The sequence below is a fragment of the Periophthalmus magnuspinnatus genome, chromosome 1 (assembly GCF_009829125.3).
Source record: "Periophthalmus magnuspinnatus isolate fPerMag1 chromosome 1, fPerMag1.2.pri, whole genome shotgun sequence".
Taxonomy (NCBI): Eukaryota; Metazoa; Chordata; class Actinopteri; order Gobiiformes; family Gobiidae; genus Periophthalmus; species Periophthalmus magnuspinnatus.
In genome coordinates, this window is record NC_047126.1 from 24,074,096 (window position 1) to 24,094,266 (window position 20,171).

The 20,171-nt window shown below is 39.5% G+C and overlaps 1 protein-coding gene across 1 annotated transcript; it reads right to left on the reverse strand.

The window, feature by feature from the left end:
- Positions 1–7,717: 7,717 nt before the first annotated feature.
- On the reverse strand, positions 7,718–18,409 carry LOC117387228 (actin-related protein 2/3 complex subunit 1B-like). Its single transcript, XM_033984712.2, has 10 exons — positions 18,275–18,409; positions 17,486–17,599; positions 15,566–15,670; positions 14,635–14,857; positions 13,545–13,652; positions 11,982–12,227; positions 11,224–11,299; positions 10,183–10,382; positions 9,333–9,423; positions 7,718–7,978 (listed from the first exon to the last, which is right to left on the reverse strand). Exons 2-10 carry the CDS (start codon positions 17,547–17,549, stop codon positions 7,940–7,942), a joined length of 1,152 nt encoding a protein of 383 aa, XP_033840603.1. The 5' UTR covers positions 17,550–17,599; positions 18,275–18,409; the 3' UTR covers positions 7,718–7,939.
- Positions 18,410–20,171: the final 1,762 nt, after the last annotated feature.

Consider the following 20,171-nt stretch of genomic DNA (forward strand, 5'->3'; position numbering starts at 1 on the left):
GTTATTAGTCTAAGTATCACTTCTGGTACCACTATAAGTACCACTGTAAGTACCACTATAAGTACCGCTGTAAGTACCACAAACTACCACTGTAAGTACCACTATAAGTACCACTGTAAGTACCACTATAAGTACCACTGTAAGTACCACAAACTACCACTGTAAGTACCACCGTAACTACCAGTCAAGTATCTACTAACTACCACCGTAAGTCCCGGACCGTATTTTAAAGTGTTACCAGTGCAATTTAAAATGTTGTTGATAGTATTTAAATGTCTGCACTCTATGGGTCCAATTTATTTGAGGGAGCTACTGTAGCCCCATACTCCAGCTGGCTGTGTCCAAAACCAGACTCAAGACCAGAGGTGACAGAGCCTTTTCAGTGGCAGCACCCAGACAATGGAACAGCTTCCCATCAGATCCTCTCAGTCTTCAATGCAGTTTAAGACTAGACTGAAAACCAACCTCTTCTTCCTGGCATTTAATACTAGCTAGACGGGATAACTTGGTGGTTTATTGTTTTTTTTTGTTTTTTTCTATGTATTGTGTAATCTGTATGTTTGTTTGTTTTTTTTTTACTTTCATGTGAAGCACTTTGGTCAGCTGAAGTTGTTTTAAATGTACTAATTGAAATCAAAGAGATTCTCTGTCGGACCAGATAATCTCACTCGACAATGTGAGTATAGCTTCTAGCCCTACTGTAAAAAATCTTGGAGTCCTATTTGATCAAAATCTCTCATTCACAGCCCATATAAACCTAGCTTGTAGAACCGCATACTTTCACCTGCAAAATATAACTAAAATTAGAAATATTTTACCTAAAAACAATGCTGAAAAACTCATCCATGCATTTGTTACTTCCAGACTTGATTACTGTAATTCTCTGCTCGCCGCCTGCCCCAAAAGTACTATAAGGAGCCTCCAGTTGGTCCAAAATGCAGCGGCCAGAGTCCTAACAGGAACTAAAAGAAGAGACCACATCAGTCCTGTACTAAAATATCTGCACTGGCTTCTTGTCGAGCTTAGAATCAAATTCAAAGTCCTCCTCCTGACATACAAAGCCCTAAACCGTGTGGCCCCATCCTATCTGCAAGATGCTATTGTCCCGTACCAGCCAAACAGAGCACTCCGCTCTCAGAATGCAGGACTATTAGTGGTTCCTAGAGTGTCCAAAAGTACAGTGGGAGGGAGAGCATTCAGTTACCAAGCTCCTGTGCTATGGAATCAACTCCCTGCTGATGTTAAACAGGCCCCCACAGTCTCTGTATTTTAGACCAGGCTTAAAACCTTCCTCTTCGGTATAGCATATGACCAGGTTACTTAGTGAGGGAGTTAGGGTTATTAAAACCCGGGATAAGATAAGCTGCAGTAGGAGTAACTAGCTGGGGGAAGTATGGCAACCTGAGCACTATCCTCTACTTTGTCCTATTTTCTCATCAGCAATGCTACTCACATGTTGTCCCCTGTCCCACTCCCCCTGTGGAGTGTAACTCTTTCAGATGCCCCGATGTCAGCTGGACCCTCCCCTCCTCCCCGCCTGGCCCTCCTCCTTGCCCGGCTCTCCTCCTCCTCGTCTGGTCTTCCTCCTCCTCGCCTGGCCGATTTTTCTTGTTTTGTCTGATTTTTCCTGTTGTTTTGTTTTTGTGTGTAGGCAGCACGGTGGCTGAGTGGCAACACTCATGCCTCACAGCAAGAGGGTTTGGTTCGATCCACGGGTCGCCAGGCCTTTCTGTGTGGAGTTTTTCATGTTTCTCCCCATGTCTGGATGGGTTTCCTCCGGGTACTCCGGTTTCCCCCATCAACCAAAACATGAACGCCCTTCGAGACAACTGTTGTTGTGATTTTGGGCGTTACAAAAATAAATGAATTGAATTGAATTGTACTATATAAATAAACTTGAACTGAATTGTCCTTTCCTTTGCGCCATATAGTCACTTTCCCTCCCCTGCACCATATATTTCCTCGCCCTCCTCCTCTGTACCATATATTTCCTCCCTCTCATTTGTACCATATATTCACTGTCCCTCCTGTGTATCATACATTGTCTCTCCGCTGCACCATATATTTACAATCCAAAACATTTTCTACAAATTTATATTCCTGTTCTTCCTGCACAAACATTTTTGCATAAGTATGTTTACCACCCTCTTCTCACCCAACCCATCCCGAATCCTCTGCTCATCATGCTTCATCCTGTCGTCACGGCAGCCGTCGCCTAGCAACAGCAGCCGAGCGCCTAGCAACCACGTCAGGTCTGTCATGCTCCCATCTTTCACCACAACACACTTCGATTTATAAGTAGTACAGCGAATAGGGTAAGCATTATAATTGTATCATTTTTATTTGGACCAGGACGACAAAAAGACCAAACCAGGACTAAACCAGGTCTAAGCCAAGATTAAACCCGGACTGACCTGGGACTGACCCAGGACTGCACCTGGACTGACCCAGGGCTGAATCAAGACTACCAAATTACTAAATCCAAGGCGAAACTAGGACTGAGCCAAAACTGAACCCAGACTAAACCAGGACTGATCTACAACTGCACAAGAACTAAACCACGAGGAATCCAAGGAGAAACATGTTCGACCAAATCAAGAAGGAAATGAACTAAGCCATGTCTAAAAACAGGCCAACCCTAAACCAGGACTAAACCACCTCCAAAATAAACCTCAAACACAATAATGCATTTATTAAAATCATATCTATACTAGGACTAAACCAAGTCTTACTGAGTACTAAACTGGGACTATAAAACACAGACTAAACCAGAACTAAACCAGGACCAAACCAGAACTAACCTAGGACTGACCCAAGACTGAACCAGGAGTAAACCAGGACTAAGCCAGGGAAAAACTAGGACTAAACAAGAACAGAACCAGGACTGAAGCTGGACTAATTCAGGACTAAACCAGGACTAATCAACAAAAATGCATTTACTGAAACCAGGTCTAAACCTCCTTGACTAAACCAGACATTAACTAGTACTAAAACAGGATTATAAAATGCAGACACCCAAACAACCCCCTCCTCCTTTCGCCTGATGTCATCGTTGCCATGGAAACCTCAGAATGGGGATAGTCGTGCTTTTTTTCCATGATGGAAAACACCTCCTCTCCCCTCTCCTTCTCTCTGCTCTAGTTGACATTGTTCGGTCTTTGTCCCCATTAGCGGAGAGTGGACTGAACGCCTGAAAGGTCCGGTAGGCCTATGTAGGATAAAAAGAATAGGCCCCTGTCATGTTTGATAAGAGAGCACGAGGACCTTGTGTTAGCAGCATCATAATGACTCACGCACAGACAGAGCTGTGTGGGGCGGTTAGGTAATCACATTGTTGTGATCTGTGGAGTATACAGAGCAGCGAGCGAGAGAGGGGGCCTGGTTTAGACCTGGTTTAGACCTAGTTTAGCCCTGGTTCAGTCCTAGTTTATGCAAAGTTTAGTCCTTAGTCGTTGTTCAGTCCTGGTTGAGTCCTAGTTGAGTCCTGGTTCAGTCCTGGTTCAGTCCTGCTTCAATCCTGAGTCAGTCCTCATTTAGTCCTGGTTCAGTTGTAGTTTATGCAAAGTTTAGTCCTCAGTTCTGGTTCAGTCCTGATTAACTCCTGGTTTAGTGCTAGAGTAAGCCCAGGTTCTGTTTTATTAAGTTAACTTCTAAATCTTAGTTTAATCTCGGTTCAGTCAGTGTTTAGTCCTGGTTTCGTCCTGGTTTAATGTTGTTTAGGCCTAGTTTAGTTGGGGTTGGTTCAGTTCTGGTTAAGAACTTAGTTGGATTTAATTTAGTCCTACTTAGATCTGCTTTACTGTAGAGCTGATGTAGTCCTGGTTTAGACCTTGTTGGTCCCTGGCCTTAACATAATCCTGATTCAGATCTGGCTGAGTCTTAAAACCTGTTGTTGAAATGATACAAGCTAGAAAAAAAAATTAAATGAACAAACACTAAGATAACAACAAAGAGACAGTAAAGGTAGTGAAAGCCCTACAGCCTGTGGAGTACAAGTCCAAATGTCAATGGGACAATGGCCAAGGGCAGAACAAGACATTCAGTTTCCATAGAGAAGCAGTAAAAGAATGTATCTTAAAGTCGACTTATTGACTTTTCAGAGCTTTAACCATGTTATAGTTGTTTCCCGTTCTGTTTCCTGTATTCAAGACATTATTGCTCCGATCAACTCTCGTTTTCACCTCCACCGGTACATGCTCGCTGAGAGGTACTTCTCCAATTTTATTTTCTTAATCGATAATACGTGTAGGATTCAGCAGCGTTGTATAGTCATTTTGATATGCTCCATGGCTCTTTGTTCTAATGACGTTTATGGCGACTTCAGCTCCCACTGGGTACTGCAGTTTTCTAACGCTGAAGTCAGTGGACTTGTTTTTTTTTTTAAATTAAGTTGTTTCAATATTTCAATTTAAAATGTCCAATATATTACATAATAATCCATGGGTGTCATAGGTTGTAACTCTATTATAGACACAAGCACGATATCTTCTTTAAAGGTTAGGTTTTATTGTTATTTACATACTTTTAATCTATTTTTTATTCTTCTGGGTTGAAAGATCCTATATTGTGCAAAATTGACTCTTGTGAGCTTTTAGCCATGTTAGAATGTTGTTACTTCCTCAAACATGTGTGAATGAAATATAACTCCTGGTATATTTTTGAGTAACGCTGCATTATCAGACTGTCTACATCTCCAAAGCTCAAAATGTTGTTTGTCATGATGTCTTGTGATGTCATGAAGCGAGAGTTTTCAAGTTAACAGCTCCTTTTACCTTTTGTTCAGTAAAGGTTGCAATTCCAGCACTGAAATTGTCAAAATGTTTTCTGTGTGAGAGAAAAACACAGCCTAAATATGCAGGGCTTGTGTGTTAAACGTGTGAATGAAACAAACCATTACTCCAGATATGTTTTTGATGAGAAAAAAATGAAATAGTCATATGAGCCCTTTAAGGACGGCCCCACTGAGAGACACAGAAACAGAAAGAACATGCAAACTCCACACAGAAAGGTCCTGTGCCATTATGAAGTTCAACTCAGGACCTTCTTGCTGCGCAGTTTGAGAGCTGAAATGATCCAGGTGAGTCTGGTACAGGTGAATGGACTTTTGTATTACCACCTGATGACATCACGCAGCGAAACAAAGTGTATTGAGCTTCAACTTGACCAAAGTTTTAAAGTGAAGATATTTCACCGCTCATCCAAGCAGCTTCTTCAGTTCTGGACTGAAGAAACAGCAACATTTTTTCACTCACACATTCTTTCACTATGGATCATACTTGGACGACTGAGGGATTACACAGACATCTTTGAAGATGTAGAGAACTCACCTGTTGGAGGGTCCATCATCTGCTCCATGAAAACGTTATTGGCTTTCCCTGAAATGTTCCATAGTATTCTCATGGTCAGGTGACTTGGCAACGCTAGTCGCCATATTTACAAAGGGGAAAACTTCAATGGAAAGTAATGGGCACCTTCACTGAACTCCTTAAATTCTCCCAAAATATTCCCACAAATGACTTCAAATTGCCCCCAACAACAGATCCAAACACCAGGAAGCAATGTGCTCTGCTCAAGTGTTTTGGTTACATTATATAACACCATGTGTTTCTTGTGTTTAAAGTGCCCACATTTGTTTGATGAGGGAAAGCCATTCATAGGAGTGATCGTGCAGATCCAAGTTGTTGGCTGTTGAACCTGTAGCTAATTTGGCTCTGTTTGGGTTAGTGTACAGATGTTGAGTAGATGTCAGTGTTCAAACCTCTACTGGTGGTAGGTCTACATGTGTGAGGACCTGCTGTAGGATACACAGGGCAGGGTTACTTGGGGAGCTTTGTAAAGTCTGTTCTTGCTTTTGTGTCTCACATTTGCTATAAGTGTAGATTCAGATGGGGTTAACGTGCCTTTGTATTTACACTCCTCCACACAGCAGTTTTATTACTTTGTCCAAACTTAAATATTTGAGCATCTACTCCAGTCGTGTCATGCTTTCCTATGGGCTGCAGTCTGCTGTTTACCCCTTTGCTGTGGTTGCCAAGCTGACCAAAGCGTCACACGAGCACTGAATATCCGGATGACCAACCGTGAGAATGACAATTTTGATCTATTTCCATGGAGAAAGGCAAGTGACGCCATAGGCCCATTTTTTGTTTTGCTTTTACAGATACAGAAGCCTGTAATTGAAGAAATGCCACGCCATACATGCCACATTGTGTAACGAAGGGTTATACATACTGAAAAACATGCCAGGCAAAACAATAACATCTCCATGGACGAAAACAGGTGGTGGACCATCCACCGGAAAAGTTACACAGTGAATCTTTAATAGGCTGCAAAAAACTGCATAAGTCACCAGCCTATTACTACTTTTGTAAGACGACTTAATAACAAACGAAAGAGATGGAAAAAAAAAATGGTTATAAATAATAAATACTTTATTTTTTGAATGGTTGCAGAAGGTGGCATTAAAACAACATGGCTACTAGAAAATGTCATAGATTTTTACAACCTACTACATGTAATGACGGCATTATTGTAACCTAACCCAAATCTTAATGGCAAGTAGAACAGCAGCAGCAGTGAGTGATGTTCAGATATTTGTGCACATGTTCTTTGGAACCGAATTTTAAAAAAAAAAACGATTTGCTTTTAATGACCTTACCTTACAAGATTCATTTAGTGTCAATCAGCAACAGTTGAGCGCAGGAGGTCGGAGGGTTAGGCTGTGCTTGGACCGGGGTTTCCTCGGTCGTTCCTCGGACCTGTACGTCCCCACAGCGGCACGGAGCGATGGAGAGATGGAGAAGATGGAGAAGATGGAGCAGATGGAGCGGTGCAAGCAACAATAAGATCCGAGCGAGCGCGCCTCCTCCGCCGCTGCTGCCTCCGCCTCCTCCACCGGGCCGACCCGAAATGTCGTCTTTTCTCCGGGCTGAGGGTGTGAGAGAGGGATGGAGGGAGGGAGGGAGAGAGGGGGGCGCTGATGTTCGTGGTGTCGTGATGATGACGGAGGAGTGGGCGAGGGGTGACGCTCGGGATAAGGGGAAATGTGAATGGACAGCGCGGGTTCGGGGTGGCGGTGGGCGAGGTCCTGGGGTCCTCCGGCCGCGTGCTCCTCCGGCCGCGTGCTCCTTGTATATGTGCTAGTGAATTGTGGATGAGGGTGAGCGGGAGAGATGCAGTGCACAAATTGGACGCCAGGTGGTGCGAAAGAGAAGGATATCAAAAATAAATAGCCTAAATAAACAGGTGCGTTTTTCACCAAAATGTAAAACGCAAAAAAATTGGGTTGGAATTGTTTGAGATGGTAGATGAATTTGATTTTATTCAATAGGTTAACCCTTTGAGACTCGTCATGAGGAGTCCACCTAAGTAGCCTATGTTTACATGCCAAATTCCATCAATATATTAAAAAGAACCAGCGCCCCCTGAGATTGAAGAAAAACTTGTGTGTGTCCTCTAATACTGGAAACCGAGGTTCAGCTGTAATTGTAGTACATAATGTACTGTATGTAGCCTGCACAGTAAGAGTGCAGGCTACATACAGTACATTAACAGTTTCTCAAGTAAGAATGATTAAATATAACTTATGACTGTTGCATTAAAATAATAGAATAAACTGTAATTGTAAACTCAAATGAGCAGTATTTCCACTATTTTAAACTAATAGTATGCACGCTATGAGGTCCTTTAACAGGAATTGTTCAAATCATACAAAATGTTTTGTCACAGCATTGTTTATTCAAAGACTGTTTATGACCAGCATAAGCATTTTCAGGATTCATACAAAGGGGTTTTAGTACCATGTCCAGACCTAAGCTCGCTCCTTCAGTTTGACTATATGCACTGAGGTCTGCTTGTTTTAAGATATCCATTCATTTTCCAGCTAAAAGCATAATGTGGCAGCATATATTTATGTCTGAGGCTCTGAGCCAACTCCAGTTCAGACGATCTTCAGGTTCTTCATTGAATTCTCCAGAGTCTAGAGGAGGAAAAAGAGTACAAGTATATATATGTTTTAGGGTTGTCACGATACTAAAATGTCCAACTCCACTCTTGTCACTGAAAGTTGTGAAAACACTTATAAACACATGGCAGTGAATTATTAGGAAGCTATGAAGGTATAAGGTAAATGAGGTATAACTATGAACCTCCACAACAGTTCTTTTACAAAGATGTTTCTGTTATAATCTTCAATACAAGTTAAGTGTCTTGCCCAAAAACACAACACAATTGTGTTGGCAATAGTACTTTTATAGTCTAGCCTTTTTAAATTTTCACACTAAAGTTGTCAAACGATCAAAAATCTGATACTAATCGATGCTAAAAATACAATCAAAACTAGATACTCATTTGAAACATTTTCATTTAGTGTAAAATCTTTTTTAGCTCTTAGCTGATAATCCCAACCTTCCATGGACGTCAGTTTCAAGGAAAGGGTCAGTTTTGGCATTAGCGTTATTCATGATTCATATAAAGGTAATATCATTCAATCATTTAGTCAGTTACAAGACAAATTTTAATTACCAAACAATATTTTTTTTAGATACTTACAAATTAGAAATTTTCACAATACAAGCAATGTGTAGGGCCAAATTGTATAGAAAAAAACTGAAAGAAATGGGATGCGGTGTGATTGGAAGGAGTGGTGGGAGAAGGCAGTATATTGTTAAATATTTTGGTGTTCAATTTAATTGTTTTATTTATGTTTTGTTATTGTATTTTATACAGTGACTTGATGCACCTGTCTATGTATGTTAACATTTAAATACTAAAATGAAATTTAAATTAATGATAGACACTCATTTGAGCAGGTAGCAACAGTAAGAAAAGTCATATTCACAAGACAGAAATGAGCCATTCTTGAATAACTTCAGAATGATCTTGAGCTGTATCAGAACAAATATAAGACCACATAGACTAGTGTACACCCATGGACCACTATTCGACCTACCTGAACAACTGACGGATTACACAGATATAAGGCCACAATTTAATATGAAAGAAAGTACTATGATTTAATGTTGAAAACTTTATTCTATTGTCTAAATAAAGAGTGGTTTTATTATCATCGTGATATAGGAATTGGTATTGAGTACCGATTATTTAGTATTGAAATCAAGTTTGAAATTTTAATATTGTGACAACCCTCCATTAAACATTTTAGAGACAAAAATAATTATTCTCTGTGCGTGGTTTGACTGAAGCAGGGCCCAAAATACACTCATTTGGATGGCCATTTTGTTTATTTTTTTGTCAGTAAAGAAAACTAACAGGGTCATCCAGCTCAGATATGTTGAGTGATAGGCTGGGATGTGCATAGTTCAGGGACATACCTTGACGTCCCAGATGGTCATCCCTCCGTCCATGCCTGTAGTGCAAAACCTGGTACACTGGGCCCGCCCTCCATCCAGCACCGAGATTTGACTGAAATATACACAAACATAGTTAAAGAGGGGATAGTACACTTGTATGGGCTACTGCTAACACATAATATATTTAGATTACCACGTTACCTTTTATTGTTTTTAACATGCTAATCACAGCGTAATCGCAACACAATTTTGCACTATACCCCCTCTTTAAAGATTTTGAAATAATTGAGGTAAATCTTAAAGGGACTATATCCAGTTAATGTCATGTAATAAAGTAACAATGTATAAAGCAGCTCTTAGGGTCAAAATGAGACCTCTGTGTGCTGTGTGCATCTAATTATAAAAAGTTTTATCTTCCGTGAACCAGGAAGTAATGCTGGTCTGCATGCTAGTTGTTATTAGCATTACTGTGACGGCAAAACATTGCTCTGATCATTGTGAAAAGCACCTCTATGCTCATTGCAATGAAAAAGTTATGATGCAGTGGGGAATAAGTTTAGACCACTGCAAATAATTTAAAATGAGCTAGATATAGAAGACAGTATATATTGAAGTAGTTTAACGATGGTTAGGGGGCTAGATTTATTTATTCTACCACTCACTGAGAACCACTGATGTACTACACTTTTAGACTTGGTTTAGTCTTAGATTAGATGTGGAATAGCCCTGTTATACACTTGGTTTAGATCTGGTGGGACTCTGCAAGCCAGATCTTTTCTCTGGTGGTTCTTGGTGTGAAAAGTTTGAGAGCCACTGCTTTAGAATATTCAGATATCATATCAGCCTATTAGTGTTGGATGGGTTAGCAGACCTGATGCTGTTCTTGTGCAGGCTGCTGAGCTCCTTGTCACTGCCCTGGCCTTCCGAAGCTCTGCGGTCCAGGTTTTGGAAGCGTTCCCTGGCACTAATGCCCTTCTGTGCCGACTGCTTGGGCACATCCAGTTTCCCCCCAAACACCAGGCTGCCCTTGGCTCCGTCGTACACAAACAGCACAGGGTAACAGTCGTGTCCCTGTGGGTCAACAAGATCAGAGTTGTGTAATACTGTGAAATTTTTTATTTTATTTTTAAAGGCAAGTACTTTTCTAGCAGCACACGTTTACTCGTACTTGAATAATGGTTTTATTGAAGTAACAGTACTATAACTTGGGTAAAAGTTTTGATTACTTTACCCACTGCGATTAAATCTAGGTGACTTAACTGTGATTAATGTTACTCTTAGTTGAGTAAAATTTTTGGCTACTCTGCCCACTTCTTGGCAAGATATATGGATTTTACAATTAAGGGTCCAATTTTAATTTATTCTAGTCAAGATAAATGCTCTGTGTTGTACAATAAAAGCTACTAAATACAAAAAATAAAAATAAAAATTTGCATGTAAAATATAATCTATTCATTTTAGATAGCATTTTTTTCTGGTAAACTAATACAGAAGCAACTGACAGGGTCTCCTTTTTTCCAAGACACTATCCCTGACAGTTGTTCCCGTATCATGGTGCAGGGGTAAAAGTTCAAACTAAAACATGAGTCGCAACGTACGGTAAGAAGAGAGCTGAAGTAGTGTTTAAATAAAAATCGAGCAGTTAACGGCCCCTAAACCCTAAGACCTACAGTATTGCCAGATCATGTGTCTAACACAAATGGTTAACAATTTATCTGGGTCGACAACATGGATTTCTGTGAGACTGAAACATAAACAGTACAAGTTAAGTAGTGTGTGGGCGGGTATTTATCACACTGTGAGGATTAAAGTCTGTATACACACATCACAGGGACCTGGCTCTCTCTTATTGGGTCAAAAATCAGGTCCCCTTTATTCTATTTCATTATTAGATGAACAACATGTTACTTACTGCAGCCACTAGACTGTTCTCTGTGATGAAGGTGACGCAGAGCAGAGGGAGGGTCTCTGAACTCAGGCTGCTCACACTGGGGTAAAAAACAGCACAGGTCACAGGTGAAGCTGATGAAATGTGAGCACAGATCTTGCTGTTGGGTTTGATTCAGAAAATGCATGAGGTCGATTATCGATAAAGATATAGAGGTAGGAAACTAAATGGTCACATTGTAATGGAGTACGTTATTAGCCACATAATTGTACTGTCACTTGAGTACACATTTTCAGTACTCTTTCTACCACCACTCTTACTTAGTTTAGTCTTAGTTTTCCCACATACTGTTTTACAACAGTACCTATCGCTTTGCCTGGCAAATCCAGAATATTTCTCTGGATTTTTTACACAGAGGGATATCAGTCTGGTCACCATGCCCTCCGTTATGTATCGAGCCAGAACCAAACTTGATCACACAATCAATTAAGTGAGCTCATTGATCACCTAAGATTTTGAATAAAATGACATTACTCTTACCTCAGATTAACAGAGTTTAATACTTCGCTCAATGATTCAGTCCCATTTTTACCCCTCACATCTTCATAAAGTATTGAAGAAGTGTAAATTTTGGATTCCAGTCAAACTGCCTTGTACATCTGCTTGAGTAACATTATTTTGAAGTAACAGTCCTCTTACTTGAGTACAGCATTTGGCTACTCTACTCTCCCATCTCTACATGTAAAGTGAAAGTGTTAGTGTGCAGCAGTGTGGTCCCTTACGTGGCACTCTTGCCCCCCTCAGCCACAGACACGGTGGAGTCATGGGAGGTCCAGGCCAATTTGTTTCCAGAGTGAGAGAAGCAGACGGAGTGCACCCAGCCGCCCCCTCCTGATGCCCCTGCGCTGGGCTGGGACACTGCTCCAGAGCCCCCTGACTCAAACAGCATCTCCCCAAATGGCATCTTACTGCCCCAGGGCGTGGGACCAGGCTTCTCCTCCACCTCCTTTATATAGGCCGAGAACACCCTGTGGCAGAGAGGGAGGTAGACATGAGGGAAAGGTACATTGCTGTTCTGTTTAGGGCAATGGTGTCTTGTGTTGATACAGAGAGAGATCATTCTAAAGTTATTCAAGAAAGGTTCATTTCTGTCATGTCAATGTGACGTTTTTAGTATTGATATTTGCTAGAATGAATATCTAGTTTCAGTACTAGTTTTGGTATAGATTAGTATTTCAGTTTCGATACTTTTGACAACCTGCATCTGTAGGTGTTCTTGGTTCTGTCCTTGGCCAATCAGATTTTTCCAGCCAAAAAAAAAAAAGCTTAAGTATTGTTATTGACTGAAATAGCCATGCATTTGGGCAAAATGTGTCTTGCCCTAGTACAGCTCTTGATGTCAAAGTAAGTCCACTGTGTACGGTCTGGCTAATTATAGTGTTTTATTCTGAAAAGCAGGAAGTGCAGTCAGTTTGCTAGTTGTTGTTAGCTTTACCGTCACAGCAAAAAATCTGCACTGGTCTCAGAAAGTTGTGGAAAGTACGTATAAACTCATTGTTGTGAATAATTAAGTACCGGTAAGTGAGGAATAACTTTGGACCATCGCAAACCATTAAAAATGAACTAGTTCTGTTGTTCACCTTTCATTTTCTATTTCTCACAAAAAAAAACTTGAAAAATGACTTAACAACACACACACTTTTGAATGTCCGATCCTACTTCTCCAAACTATTTCGTTCAACTGCTAACTGCTGTATCTCCACTGTGATCAATCTTCTTTTGTGATGACATGCCCGATTCCCCGTTCTGTGTGTGAAATGTAATATCTCTGTATTCTTGTGCTCATAGCTAATATTACACAGTGGCCTGATTTCTTTGTTAAAGTGCTGTACCTTGTTACACCCTTCACCTGCAGGCTTTATGGGGGAAATCATTACTCTGCATTTCCTTTATCCTTCAATACCACTGGGGCAACCTTCAGCTAGAATGTAGGTCCGGTGTACAAAGCTAAATAATTAGCTTACTCCTACTACTTATGATTTCTTCTAGTGCTGTCACAATACTAAAATTTCACACACTATTTCCATACTAAGGAGTAGACTCGATTCTCAATACCAATTCCGATACCACACTGATAATTGAAAACGCACTTCTTTTAAATCGATCCCTGCTCACATGAGTATCTAGTTTTAGCATTGATTAGTATCTGATTTGAGATACTTCTGTCTAATTTCTACTAGTGGAGTTTACTTGAGTTTTTTTGGAGGAAAATCAGAAAGGGGCCAAATGAGTATCCATAACTTCTAAACAAAGTAACTTGATGACTCCATCACACCAGTCCCTACCTGCATTTGAAGTCACAGGAGCCGGCTGCCAGCAGGACGTTGTTGGGATGCCAGTCCAGGCTGAGGATGGTGGAGCGGATGGGCTTCTTGATGTGCTTACACACCCACCTATACCAACACAGCCACCAGGTTAGAATCATGAAGATCATACTTTTGTACAGCGATGCAACTTATAAAAATATAAATGTCTGGAAAGTGTTATTTTCTGATCCCTCTGCTGGACACAGTGAGGAGAACATGTAGACAGGAAAAATTAGCAGCTTTAAGTTAATGCAAACAAATTGGCTTACAGAGAAGCCAATTTAACTGAAGAAATTATCATAACAGGAGTTTTGAGGGACTTTATAGCCACCCTTTATTTTGTTGACAGCTCTTCAAAAACTTGGCCTTCTCTGAATAAGCCTCAAGATGAAGTCTCCTCAAATGGTTTTCACTTCACAGTTGTGCCTTGTCAGGGTCAAGAAATGCCAAGCCAAGATTGCAAACCAGGGTTCAAAACATAGTTTTGTTTTTTGTATTTTTTTCAGCTTTTTTTTTTATTTTATTTTTTATCTAAAACAGGTTTTGAATTATTTTGAGTTTATTTTTTTCTTTACTACCTTCCATATGTGTCAATTCATAGTTTTGATGCCTTTAGTAAAACTCTACAATGTAAATAATCATGGGAGCAAAGAAGAAACATAAATGGACAAGCCATGCCCTGGATTTTAGCATTGAAACTAGCAACCCAAATGATTGCTTTCTGATCGGCCTTGAAAACCAAAACACCAAATTACAGTAGCTTGGCCATTATATCCAGTGTTTTTGCAATTAAGGATGAATCAGCATTACAATTATTATGCATAAAAGCTATATTTGTTGAACTTGTTTACCTCATATCTGGGGACACAAGTGAAGTTTATGGAATTTAAAATAAAATATATCTTGGAGTCCTTACAGCTGGATTTTGGCCAATCAGAGGCAAACATACTGTTGATGTCACATTTTACTATACACTTGGCACGACTGGAACCAGGTAGATCGAAAGTATTGCCCATGAATGGACAAAGGTAGTGCGAGTCTAAAAGAGCTACATGACTCCACAGCTCACCAGTCATTCTCCTGTTCAAAGTAGCAGATGGAGATGAGCCTGGAGCCGCTGCCCACTGCAAACTTGTTCTCACGTGGGGCCCAGCGAACACAGCGGGCAGCGCGGTTGATGCGCAGGATGACCAGAGTGGGCTTCCAGACACCATCTTTGAGCGTCCACACGTACGCGTTCCGGTCGGCTCCACAGGTCACAATACGGTTACTCTCCGGAGCCCAGTCTATCCCTGCACAGGGAAGAGCAAAGGGGGTGAAACTCATGTACTGGTGACACTGGTTTGATTTTTAGGTTCTGTAGCACTTTTACAACTCAAACTGTATTTAAAAAGGGGGGTCCCTTTTTAAATGCTTCTTTTGTTTGACAGATTGTTAAAATAAAGATGTAGTCTAAGGTTATAACTATCCACATTACATATTAATTATATAAACATATAAAACAATTCAGAAGTTTGTATGTTTGGGTTCACATACATATTCTAATTTGAATCAAACTGTGGACCTAGAGTTGCATTTACCATGTGTGATGATGAAGAAAAGAAGGTGATTTGAGGGTCCTTCTCCAAGAACTTTTGTGTAAATTAGGCATATTTTCCTGCATTTTGGTGGGTTTTAAATTATTTTTTTTAGAAAAAAAACAACTGCTCTTATTACTATGATGATAGAAGTAAAAGTCTCCATCAATTTGATATCAAATAATCCCGTAATGGAAAGGGTGGAGAAGAAGAACATTTAGCCTTTTTTCCTCATTCACGTTTTATATGTCTGGAAAGCAAGGAAATTTTCCAGGTTTTCTAGGATGCGTGGGAACCCTGTACTTGCTCACGACACTGAATGGCACTTTTTTGAAACCACAGAAATCAGGTTGATGCATTGAAACAATGAGATACAGAGGTACACAAGACTTTCCCCTTGTAGGGTTTATAGACAGATCTCACCTGTCACTTGTCCATTGTGCTCCTTCAGTTCATGCACTTTCGTCCACTTGGCTCCATCCTTCTTGTAAATGTGTACCTCATGGTTGTTGGGACACAGGGCGATTTCTGCAGAGGGCAAGAGAAAAAGGCTTTTTGGTCATTTACTGTATATTAGTAATGGAATGAGACAATTTCAACAAGTCAAAACACAACATCGTAATACTCCAGAAGAAAAATCGCAATTAAATTTTTTACCAAAATCGCGCACCTCTACTCAAATACTCACGCCTAAAATGCACGACACTACAGGATTACTCAAACATGTAAGAGACTTTGCGCAAAAAACTAAAAACAAGTGAACACTGTTATAACGTAGTTAAAAGCTCATTTAGGTTGATTTTATGTTCCCTGTCTGAAAAGTGTGGAATACTTGATGTGTTTTTTTTTTCCTATTTGGAAAAGTTATTTATAGTAGCCATGTGGTTTTATATTATGACTACTTGAAAGAGCACGTTTTATGGATGGTGAAGGCTTTGAATAAAAAAGCTCAAAGAGAATGAACAAATGGTGAAAACAGATGAACTATAAACCCAGTCTCTTAAACAGGACCTGATTCGGCTGGAACACTCAAAACCACCATTAGAAAAAAATATTTAAAAAAAATATATATCAGAGGTGGGTAGAGTAGCTAAAAATCCTACTCAGGTAAGCCTACTGTACTTCAAAATAGTAGCAGTCCAAAAAACGACTAAAGCAAAAGTAAAACAAAAAGTAGTGGGGGAAACTTCTACTCAATTTAGAGTAAGTGTCTGGATGTAATATCACAAAACTTTTAAAAGCCACAAAATCTGCGACTTTCAAAGGATGGACACAAAAATTAGACAAACTAAATCATATCTGATGAAGCGGTGCAAGAAACACAAATGTTCAAATCCCTTCACATTGTCAACATAAAGCTTTTGCCAGACTTACTCACAGTGAGAAGAGTAACCACAACTTTTACTCAAGCTGAGACTTAAAATGTTACTCAAGTAAATGCACCTGAGAAAATGTAAGTGAGCACTAACATGTTGTATATACACACAAAAAATACCAAAGCAACTATATAAAAGCTAAACTGTTATTTCATTTCATTATATGAATTTGTGATATCAATCTGCAGATATATGCTATTAACAGTCATTACACATGGAACAAGTTAAGATATATTTTGTGATGTGTTTTGGTTCCTGAATATTGCTAGCTGTAGTCAAACTTCTCTATGCACCACTTATCACATCCGCTTTTTTGCTAAACCCAGTGAAGAAAACGACCTAATATGGCTTGGTCTACATCCCCTCCAGAACTACTGCTGAGAAACAGGAAACAGGAAATACCTCTCCACACCTGCCAGCCAATCAGAAGGAACACCACCTTTTTAGTATTTTGGAAGACATTAGCAATTTCTTATAGTTCTTAATTTGTACTAATCGTTCTTAATTTTTTGATACAATTCATTCTTAAAGTGGAACACTTTTTAATGGCATTGTCTTCTGTTCCTACTTTTTAGTAATTTTAGTGAAAGTAGGTTAAATTGCAACGTTCTGGTCAAAAACGGCAACAAGTTTGTGCTGCTTACAGTGGCCTCTGCAATTTCAACTACTATGTGACATCACAAACAACTGTCCTGATTACAGCCAGGTGTTTCTGATGACAAATGCCTGGCTGAGTTTGGAGTGTGGATACCCGTCAGTGAGGGAGACTGTATCGCTACCAAAATGTAAAACTTTTGACTTTCAAGGAATAAATTCAATGCAGATACCACAGTGAAAAAAACTTTTCCTTAGACAACAGAATGTCTAAAATCTAAATGTGTGTACTCCCTGAGTCGTCAGTCAATCTAAATTTAGAAAATACATTACAACGCTAATGAACTAAACAATGACAGATGTGCATACTTACGGCTCTGGTCTTTGTTCCAGGCGTGACAGCTGATTGGTTCCAGGAGGAAACTGTGGTAGGACATGGCCAATCAGCACGCAGAATGCAACCAGGAAGTTGTGTGCGGAAAGATAACTGTCAAGTCGTAAAAAAAAAAAACAGAAGCAAGTAAATTTCAGTTTAAGCCAGATTTCAATCTATCTAAAAACTTTGAAAACTGAATACTTGCGTAGACGTGTCCTTAAGCTTATAATGTCCTCAAGTTTTTGGTCTACGTAAATTTATGTTACAAAATCTACAAAATGTCTTACAGAACTTTGAAATCAATTCTAAATCAGTTTTAAAGTAAAATGTTCACTTTTAAATCCAAGTTTTATGTATCCTTGCTTAGAACACATCTATTTTCTATTTCCTCCCCTAAATTCTCAACACTGTTAGCTTGTCCGATAAAAGAAAATGTGCATGTAAGACTGTCAAACGTATTAAAAATCAGATAGTAATCGATACTAAAACCAGCATTGAAATTAGATACTCGTTTGAGTAGGAGTCAATACTAAAAACGTCACATTCACAGGACAGAAATGAATCTTTCCTGAATAGCATTAAAATGATCATGAGCTGTATCAGTAGGTTAGTTGTTTTTATTTAGTGTGGATAAAGTTATCTTACAAACATTTTCCTAATTACAGATTTATATAAACATTTGTGGAATTGTAAAACTAACTACATTGTACAGTTTGCCTTTAAACAACTGGGCGTGTAAGTCTTTGCATTGAAAAAAAAGTGTAACATTTTTCCAAGACAACTCACCCTAGCCCAGAGGATGGAGAGAGCACTGGAAAACGAGGGTAGAAGAGCAAATTGATGATAAAAAAGAGGGGGAAATGGTTGTAAAAGAGAGCTCGCGGACTCTGGCCAGTCAACACGAACGCCAACTACAGAGTGAGCAAAAGAGGGAAAGAGAGAGGAGGGTACTTAGGAGAGGGAGGGTCAGAGAGGGAGAGAGAGAGAGGAAGGGAGGGAGAGACAGAGAGAGAGAAAAGGGGCAGTGAAATAGAGTAGAGGGAGACTATAAGAAATGGAGGGAAGAAAAAGCAGGAAGTAGCAAAGGCACAAAAGAGGGAAGTCTGGAGAGACAGGAGACACAGAAGACGGGCAGAAAGAAAAAAAGTGTATATTTGAAGAGGGAAACTACTAAAAGGAGAGGTAATTTAAAATGCAGGGAAGAGAAACTAGGAAGTAGCAAAGGCATAAAAGGGGAGGTCTGAAGAGAGAGACAGAAAGGAGGGGTTTGTGCGAGAGAAGAGAGGGAAGAGAAATAGTGTATATTTAAAGAGGGAAACTACAAAAACGGGTAAACTAAAAATCCAGGAAAGAAAAACTAGGAAGTAGCAAAGGCACAAAAGGGGCGAGTGAGAGAGGATGGGGGGAGGGGACAAACAAGAAGGAAGATCCATAGAGTACACTGTTAAACTCGATTTACCAGTACCCTTTTAAAACTTAAAAAAAAAAAAAAAAGTACTTCGGAGTACTTTTCCATTATTCCTACTTGAGTAATCTTTTTATTGAAGTAACAGTACTCTTACTTGAGCAAAACTTTTGGTTACTCGTCCCACTGTAACTCCATCTAAAGGAGCGGTGCAGCTTTTTGTGACCATTCTTTGAAAATAGCTGATTTTGTGCCTTATTCAATGTTTTGTCCTTCAAATTACATGAACTGTTACTCTCTCCTGACAGTTACTCTTCATATTATTCTTAGTAGAAGTAGTTTTCCCAAATACTTTTTTACTCTTACTTGAGTAACTTCTTGGACCACTAGTTTGCACTTCTGAGTAATATTATCCTGAAGAGAAACCAGTATGGGTTGTGGCCAATAGAGGCGGGAGATGTAGTATATTGTTAAATTCATAATATTGCAATTGTTGTTTAAGGTATCAGTTTATAGTCAATAGTTCTAAGCAAATAACTCCATTAAGAGCTGAAATAAAGACTTAAAGGTCAAAATAATCCTTAAAGGTCATATATTAAGCAAAATTGATTCTTGTGAGTTTTAAGCCATGTTATAATGTTACCTTATCAAAATATCCTGTAGTAGTGTTTTGTTTCATCCACACATGTTTATTAGTCAGACTACATCTCCAAAGCTCAAAATGCTCTGTTGCACCTTGTGATGTTATGGTAGTTTTCAAGTTAACGGATACGTTTTACCTTTTGATCAGTAGATTGGCAATTCCAGGGCTGAAATGCAGCAAATGATTCTAGTGAAGGTGTATGGCGCACTTCCTGTATTACCACAAGTCATCACAAGGTGGAACTGAGTGTTTTCTGTTTGAGAGAAGAACTCGGGCTAAATATGCAGGATTTGTGTTAAACATGTGTGAATGAAACAAAACACAACTCACACAACTTTCCTCATCAAAAACAGGCAAACATAGATCAGAAAATAGCATAATATTAAATAAAAGGTATAAGGTGATAGTTTTAACACATCCAGTGACCAGTGTTTTTCTGGAAAAAAAAACAACAAAAAAAAAACAAAAAAATGAATAATTTGTTCTCCTAAGAGTACTTTCTCACAAATCAGAATGTGTGTTCTTGATTACTCATTCCGTAACAATATTCTGTCTTGAAGTGTGTGGCTCACCGTTTCATCGATTAATTTATTACAAATTTCACTGATGTTGGTAACTTTATGATGATGGCACAG